This window comes from Alnus glutinosa, chromosome 12 (assembly GCF_958979055.1).
Source record: "Alnus glutinosa chromosome 12, dhAlnGlut1.1, whole genome shotgun sequence".
In the NCBI taxonomy this organism is placed as follows: domain Eukaryota; kingdom Viridiplantae; phylum Streptophyta; class Magnoliopsida; order Fagales; family Betulaceae; genus Alnus; species Alnus glutinosa.
Genome location: NC_084897.1, coordinates 26,062,961 through 26,071,394, shown reverse-complemented (window position 1 = coordinate 26,071,394; position 8,434 = coordinate 26,062,961). Strand labels below are relative to the sequence as shown.

Genomic DNA, 8,434 nt, shown 5'->3' with positions numbered 1-8,434 from the left:
GTGGATAAAGGTGGTCAGAAGTTATGTGTTAGAATGGTAATGTATAGTATTTCATATATATATATATATATATCTATATTTTTTTTTTTAAAAAAAAAAAAAAATTGTTCTTCTCACTTTTTGCTCTTAATTTTTTCCCTTACCATAACGTGTGAGAATAAAATTGCGCGTTTTCTCTCATAAGAGTAATGATTCAACACTACCCAAAGATATAACTTTTCACCACCTTGTCTATGTGGCAAGGTGGTCCATCACCTTAATTTATTTTTAAAAAATAAAAAAACTCAAAAAATAGTAAGGGATCACCTTCCCACATAGGTAATGTGGTAAAAAATTGTATGTTTGGATAGTATTGAATCATTATTCCCACCATAAATTGCCACCAAGGTTCACAGTGAACCTTCGACTTAATCGGCCAAAGGGGGTGGCCCACGTTCTCATAAAATGCCACCAAGGCAATACTTGGTCAAGTTATCAATCTTTCCTTCCGGGCATTTTTTAACGGCTGTGCGGATCAGATTTCTTATAAAATTGTAGATTTTCAAAAATTATGTTAATTAAGGTAGTTTTATGCATTGAACGACATAAAAAATATTATATATTAAAAATGTGACTTGTTAATAATGAGAATTGAGTATATTTTTATCAGGTTTTTACACTTTATGTCGTATAAAAGTTTTAAATAAAAAACTATATTTTGATTTAGTTAAAAAGAAGTGTCTCTTCAAAAGTGAAGAAAAAACATTTTTTGGAATTTTTTTTTTGTTGGCTCAATAACGTGTCATATATTTAATATGTAGCATTTTTCACGTCATTCGACGTAAAAAATGTATGCATTTTCGCTTTTTTTTTTTTTTTTTTTTTTTCATCTTTTCATTTTATGTACAGAAAAAGACAATTTTGATAGGTATATTCTAGTGAGCATGGAATATGATTATTTCTATTTTAAATGAAATGAATATTATTCATTTTTATGGTCAGGATTTAAAGTTGATACATCTAATGGTGTATATGAAGTCAATGTTGGCACATTTAAATAATGTGAAATCATGTACACTATTAGATGCATTAACTTTAAATCCCGATCTTTCATTTGAATTAAATGAAATAGAGATGATCCTATTCTAGTGACCATTATTGTAGTAACTCATCAATTTTGAAGCTAAATTTTCAAAAAACTTTTGTTGCTGGGGTTTTCTTTCCTAAATCACATTTTGATAATATATTATATTATATTATATTAAAACAAATTCCAGTTTTTAATTTAGTCTATTAAATTAACATGATTTCAAAATGCATGTAATTTTTATTAGAGCACATGGGAATCACATTAGATACATGTCAATTTAATAAATTGAATTGACAAAAACTTTTGTTCTTTAAAGAAAGAGAACGACCTACACATGCAAGTCTTCATTAACCACCATACAAGAAGTTCTCTTTCATGCTTTTGGAGTGGGACAAGCCATAAGAACAAGTTTCTAAATTTTATAGCATAACATGGTGTCAAAAGGACTAGATTATTTTTTTTTTCCTTTCCAAGTGTATTAATTAGGGTTTTAGTCTTAATGTAAGTCGACAGATGATTATTGCTGATATAGGATAGATCGATGATCGAACAAGTGGGTCTCATCTCAATGTAAATCAATTCTTATTCATCTAAAAATGAAAACTACAAGGCTAATTAATAATAAAGTGGGTTTGACAAAGTAACTGAAACCAAGCCGAATTAATTCAAAACATTATGAAGATAAGCATAGCTAGGACTAAATCCTTACTCTAATCTCTAATTAAACTAATAAAATGTAAGCTTTATCAAGATAAGGATCTCTCACAAGATAAGCATTATTATATCTAAATCATAGTCCAACGACTAAATCTCTATCAATATTAAAAGAGTACCAACCATGCACACTTAATTTACTACTAGATCGATCTCTTTATATATTAAGGAGACCATGTATAAGAATAACTAGCTAGGTGGGTTGCCACCGATCTGTTGATGTCCGGCCACCATCCTAATAAGGGTTCAAAGCTCAAGTAATCTCCCCCCTTCATTCTCTTCCTTGCAATTGCCTCCCTTTCTTCCATATACATGCTGCAAATCGAAGACCATTTCAAAGGGTACGGTAATTAAATGAAGGAGAAAATTAACGAGGACACAACTTCAACTTTGAGATTTATAGATACCTATCATCAAGAGGCAGCTGCTGTACCGGTGGCGGCGCGGTCACATGAAAGGCATCGGGAGTTACATAATTAAAGTAGACTCGCCTTGCAAGCACAACTTGATCATATCACACAATCACGCCTAATCCGCTCGGATTGATTGCAAATGTGAGAGAGCCTCGATAATGTACACTTATGTAAATACTTACTGATCGAGAGCGGGTTGATTGAGACCACTCTCAAATTCTATATCCATAAACACACTACAGATAGAGAGAGAAAGAACTTACAGCTTCCCTAATTCTTGGAGAAACGTGGAAAACAGCCTTGAGGTGGTCGCGGTCGTGGTGCAAGTGGCAGAGTATTTTGACCTCAAATGAATTATTCATAAAACAAAAAGGAATTAGTAACCCAAAACAAAAAATAAAAACAAGTCAATCTGTAGATTAAGGCTAATATCAAATACCAGAATCTCCAATGGAAGCGACTCCAACTGTGAGTCCGACACATAACCTTCATCTCGAGGTGTCTTTGGTGTCCCTGGGATACTCATGTTCAAGAGGGAGAAGTGGGTCTTTTTCGAGGAGGGGAAGGCTAAAATTAAGCTTAAGAAATTAGAAAGTATTTACGTGCTTCTTTCAGTTTCTAATAAGTAATTTTGGTGGTTCATACCAAGTGGGAGACTTCAGCCTTATCATAATTAAGCCAAAATTGAAACTTTAGTAGATTTGAATTGCAAATTCCAAAAGATAGGGATTATAATTGTTAGAATATATTCTGATAACCGCCCAATTGGGCTCATTATTTTTCTTCCTCTTGGCCTGCAATCGGCCCCTAGTCAGTGTCCGTCAGTATTCACCACCAGACTCCGTTTTCTATTTTCAAACTCAAGCTTTCAGAATTTTTCACCTTAAAGTTGAGGAAATGTTAGAATATAATCAGAATATAATATTATTGACTTATATTTCGTAGTCTAGGTCGATTTTTATTTCCTAGTATAAGTTGATTTAGGTTTACTTGTATAAGTAGACTTATTCAGCTATAAATAAGATTCAGATACCTATGTATTATAAACAATCAATAATAATAGTATGCATCGTAAGCCATTTATACTCCAATTACAATAAATTCCCATCTCAAGAGGTAACTCAATTGTCTGGGAACGAAGCCTAACGAAGCCCTCATGAATTGGAGTTGATTAGTTAGAATCTCCTTTCAGTCTCCCTCCCCTTGCAGCCATACTAAAAATAATAAAATAAAATAAAACTATAACAAATTCCTAGTAGTATCTTCTAGAGAATAATAAAAGACAATATTTAGTCCTACTAAGAAGAAAGAATTAATATCCAGAAATATACACCGAGACATCAACGAACACGTTACACGTGATACTTAGAAGAGATATGTTATTGCACAACTTTTACACAACAATGCTGAAACCAGAATTAAAATAAATAAAAAAAAAAAAAAAAGAGAAATGATTCATTTCCTCGTTTTGTCTTCTTTTTTTTTCATCTTCAAATTTTTAAAAATTAGGATTAAATACGTTTTTGGTATCTGAGTTTTGAAAATTTTATTTTTTTTCGCAGATGGTATCTGAATTTTGGAAAAAGACAGATTTAATACCTCCATCTATTTTTCCGTTCAAATTTTAACGGCCTGCCACAATAGTGCCACTTAATACCTTTAATACTGCGACACCTGTCATGTTCGCAATGTCACTGCCACATACTTCTTCTTCTTTTTTTTTTTTTTTTTTTTTTTTTTTAAAAAAAAAAAGCTTAAAAAAATGAAAAAAAGCAAGAGGACGTTGGCCAAGATGCGGCCAGCGTTCTCTGATAGCCAAAAGAGAGCCCTTTTATACGGTAGTAGCAGAAAACAGTGAGTTTATGCTCACTAATAATCACTTGACACGTCAGCAAAAAAAAAAATGAAATGATGCTGAAGTACCCAATCCCTCTCACAACTCACATATTTGTGTTCTAAAAAAAAAGAAACTGCCCCAATTCACGTCTGCACTTCCACTGGTCGCCAAATCACCGCCCGAACTGGACCACGCCGCCAAAGCCGTCGCCAATGCCATCTGCCCAAATCAATCCACTGCTCCTCCACTGGTGTGGGTGAGGCATTTCATCATACACCTTGTGTGCATATTAGCATTTCTGTTTTCTTTAGATTATACAAAAAAAAAAAAAAAAAATGTTTCCTTTAGATTATATTACATAACCTCCCATAATCGGGACCGAAGATGAATTAATAGAAGAGAAACAAAAAAGTAAAAAATAAAATAAAAAATCTAGAGAGAGACGGAAAAAAAAATGAGAGAGAGAGAACACAGAGAAAATCCCACATCAGAGAGTTACCGGTGTGGGTTTTTCTCAGAAGTTCCGGGCAAAATGGGTGGCGGCGTTTGGGCCTGGGTAGCATTTCGATTGGGCGGCGACGATTGGTGGAGGAGGCAGCGTCGACAGCGTTCGGTTCGAGCCTGGGCAGTGTCGGGGGCGGTTGGCTCGGTCCTGGGCAGCGTTGGCGGCGTTCGAATTTGGGAGGTGGCAACGTTTAGATTTGGGCGGTGATTCACCGGTCAAGAGAACTAGCATAGGTTGAAGAACATATGGTGTTTTGTTTTTTAGCATACGTTGAAGAAGTGGCCGTCTGTTTTGTTTCTATTTGATTTTTTGGATCCATGCTTACGTGTCAACCTTTCATTAGAAGGCAAAAATTGCCTAATTTATGCTATGACTGGATTGAAGTTATTCCCTAGCCAAAATATCAAGGGAATTACTGGCCGGTCTATGAGATCCCTATCATGCTACCTTTACAAAGCCAATGGAACTCTAGCCTCGTGACCCATAAGTCCCGTCCTTTTCTTTTGATGCTGCATTAAGTCAAAAAGGGTAGGCTTCACGGGGCAGGTTTTCATAGACCTGTAGCCTGCAATCATGGGAAAGATGGTGCACAACATCTTGGTTCAGAATCCCCTCAAATTCCCTTTGACATTTGAGATCACAAATTCTGAAATCCTAACCATCTTTTAGATCTAACAGTTCACATTCAACATGAAATAAATGCTAAATGAATTCAAAACAAACTCATAAAGACAGAGATGAAAATGCCCTTCTAGTCCTACCACCCTTCACCATCTCCGTCTTCCCACTACTAGTTCGATCGCCCGTCAGATCCTGTTGACTGAGACTCCAGCCACAACCTCGACCCCTGACGACTGGCGAATTCCCGACAAAGACGGCGACATGGATTCCGGCCGGATCTCTAGTCTCTCTCTCTCTCTCTCTCTCTCTCTCTCTCTCATTGTGCACCTTTAAGAGATTCGGCCGGAAACCACACTGGTGTCGGGAACCCACACAGGTGTGCATGGGTTTCGTTGGTCTGGCCGAAAACTCATGCACACCGACGTGGGTTTGGTGGGTTGGGGTGCATGTGTTTCTAATGGTTTCGGTAGCTCGTCGGTGATCGGGGTCGAAGTTGTGCTCGGTTGGTGTTCAAACGAAGATGGTGAAGGGCAGTGGAACTCGAAGGGCATTTCTGTCTCTATCTTTATAAGTTTGTTTTGAATTTATTTAACATTTATTTCATGTTGAATGTGAACTGTTAGATTTAAATGATGGTTAGGATTTAAGAATTTGAGATCTCAAATGTCAAAGGGAATTTGAGGGGATCCTAATCCCAAAATTCTTCTACTACAGGTTTTTCTCGGTCCACTAGCTGGGACTCTAGGGTTTTTTTCAGCCTTTTTTGCGCCAATCATAGTTTTTCAATTTATATCTTCATAGAAAATACAAGCAGCTTCTGTAGGTAAAAAATTATTCAGGTAGAGACGGAAAATTCTTAAGAATAATCTTTTGTGTCCGGTGGGTAGAAAGCAAGGATGCCCCAGTGTCGGCTGGGTAGAAGTAAATGCAAATGCATCACCTTTCTCTGTTCAATAATGTTCTCTTTTTATAAAAAAAAAAAAAAATAAATAAAAATTGCCAGAGTTCAAAATTGTACACCAGTAGAAACTAATGCTGAAAAATGCAATGAGTGATAAGCTTCTTCAAGCCAAGAAACCCTGAAAAATTGCCGGAGAATGCCAGCCATGGACGCCGTCGTCCTCAGATATAATTAAACTTGTGACGCCATATAATAGAGGATGGGAGAAGGACATGGAGCTGAAATATACACCGAGACATCAACGAACACGTTACACGCGATACGTAGAAACTAAAAAGAAAAAGAGAAATTATTCATTTCCTTATTTTGTCCTTTTTTCGTCCTCCTATTTTTAAAAATTATCATCAAATCTGTAATATCATATATATAATGGAGGACGAGAGAAGGACAAAAAGGAGACGGATATTACATCAACGAAGTTTAATCCGAGCAACAGCCATGGCTTAACTCATCCTCATATACACCGAGACATCAACAGACACGTTACACGCGATACTTAATTAGAAACTGAAAAGAAAAAGAGAAATTATTCATTTCCTTATTCTGTCCTTTTTTCGTCCTCCAATTTTTAAAAATTAGCATTAAATCTGTGATATCATATAATGGAGGACGAGAGAAGGACAAAAAGGAGAAGCATATTACATCAACATGCAAATTAAAGTTTAAACCGAGCTACGGCCTGGCTTAACTCATCCTCATATGATAGAGCTCGATAGAGAGGCAAGGATTCGCTTAGGGGCTGATCAGAAAAATTGAGACGAGAACGTGGCGGGGGACGCCTTGGTGCTGGTGGGGTTCCATTTCTCATGCTGCAGATAATTAAAGATCATTAATTTCAAAGGGAAACGAGGGAGAAAAAGAAGATCATTTCAAAGTTTGAGATTAATTAACTACCTCTGAAGAGACGAGTGTTCCGCCGGCGGCGTGCTCACACGATCGGACCGGCGCGGAGTTTTATAATCAAAGTGGTTTTGCTTTGCACGCAAAACCTGCCAGCAGTAGCATAAACAGAACCATCCATGATTAACGCAAAATCACACACCAGAGAGAGAGAGAGAGAGAGAGAGAGGGAGGTGAACTTACAGCTTCTCTAATTCTTTTAGAAACATGAAAAACATCCTTCAGTTGGTCGTGACACAAGTACTGGCAAATCATTTTATCCTGAAATTCATGAAACAATAAGGAATTAGAAACTCAAAACATAGAAATAAAAACACACCAAAAAGGGAGAAAAAAAAACGCATATATATAGCATCTTGAAGAGAGCTTATAATTAGAAAGAGCTCCATCCTTAAGTTCCAAGTTTACAATTTTATAATTCTCAACCATTCTATATATATCTCAAAATTACCAAAGTATCTAGGTAAATCCCCTGAATTACATTCGCCCTTCGGAAGAGGGGGGCAGGGTACGAGTTGTACCACCGAAGGGTTTTACAGTGGCTGGTTGTAAGGAGTGGGAGAATAGTTGAAAACGCTAGTGGGCAACTTCATAGGCCCGAGGCTGCACTACCCGTTGGTTAGTGCAATATTGGCTCATAAACTGTGGAATGCAGTTGGCCTTGAAGAGGGGGCTTTCGTCGGAAAATGTCTTCTTTTTCTTCAAGTTTGGACAAAATGGAAGCATTGGAGCTGATTCTGGACCGTGCATGGCCCATGGCATATGGGATATGACCAACAGCTAGGCCACTAGTCCTAAAGCGTTGGCAGCCTAACCTGTCTCTGTTCAAGGAAGATACGCAAAGGAAAACATATCCAAGATATTTTAATGATTACAGATAAACAAGCAAATACCTGCAACTCCATTGGAAGTGACTCGAGCGGTGACTCCGACTGTGTCCCCGACATTGTTCGAATTAACACCGGAACAGAGCTAGGGTTTCTCCGTTTGGAAAATGATCGATCCTTTGATTCTGGAGAGGGTACGAGATCCAAAAATCACGCGGGTTCGTATTCTTATAGGATGGGCCGGGGTCGATCACTAGTCTCTCGTAAAGTGACGACAAGTGGGCTCCTCTTGTTTTACTTGTGCTGCAAGAAATGGTCATTTGTGGTGCTTCAATCATTTCTTGGTGGACTTTCTTACAGGAAAACTACAAAACAGGAGGATCCTAAAAAGATTAATGAAAAAGAGGCAAATGGAATGGGTGGAATGCTTTCAAGTGAATAGTTAAAAGATGCTCATTCTAACAATAATTAAGTGCGCACGATTGTTAGCTCTGGCTAACTTTCCTTTCCTTTCCAGCCTTTCAGTTAAAGAATACCTTTAAGGAAAGATTGATAATAATATATATCTTGACTAGCGGGGATAAAGG

At 37.0% G+C, this 8,434-nt stretch overlaps 1 protein-coding gene across 3 annotated transcripts; it reads right to left on the bottom strand.

Annotated features, from left to right (window-relative positions):
- Positions 1-6,623: 6,623 nt before the first annotated feature.
- Positions 6,624-8,056, bottom strand: LOC133883019 (F-box protein At4g35930-like). Of its 3 annotated transcripts, none has more exons than XM_062322196.1 (4): positions 7,914-8,056; positions 7,204-7,281; positions 7,015-7,109; positions 6,624-6,929 (listed from the first exon to the last, which is right to left on the bottom strand). In XM_062322196.1, the coding sequence occupies exons 1-4, from the start codon at positions 7,965-7,967 to the stop codon at positions 6,776-6,778; spliced, it is 381 nt and encodes a 126-aa protein (XP_062178180.1). In that variant the 5' UTR covers positions 7,968-8,056; the 3' UTR covers positions 6,624-6,775. The 3 variants fall into 3 exon arrangements, with proteins under 3 accessions (XP_062178180.1, XP_062178179.1, XP_062178181.1); XM_062322195.1 differs by lacking the exon at positions 7,914-8,056 and adding an exon at positions 7,633-7,890; XM_062322197.1 differs by lacking the exon at positions 7,914-8,056 and adding an exon at positions 7,472-7,621.
- Positions 8,057-8,434: the final 378 nt, after the last annotated feature.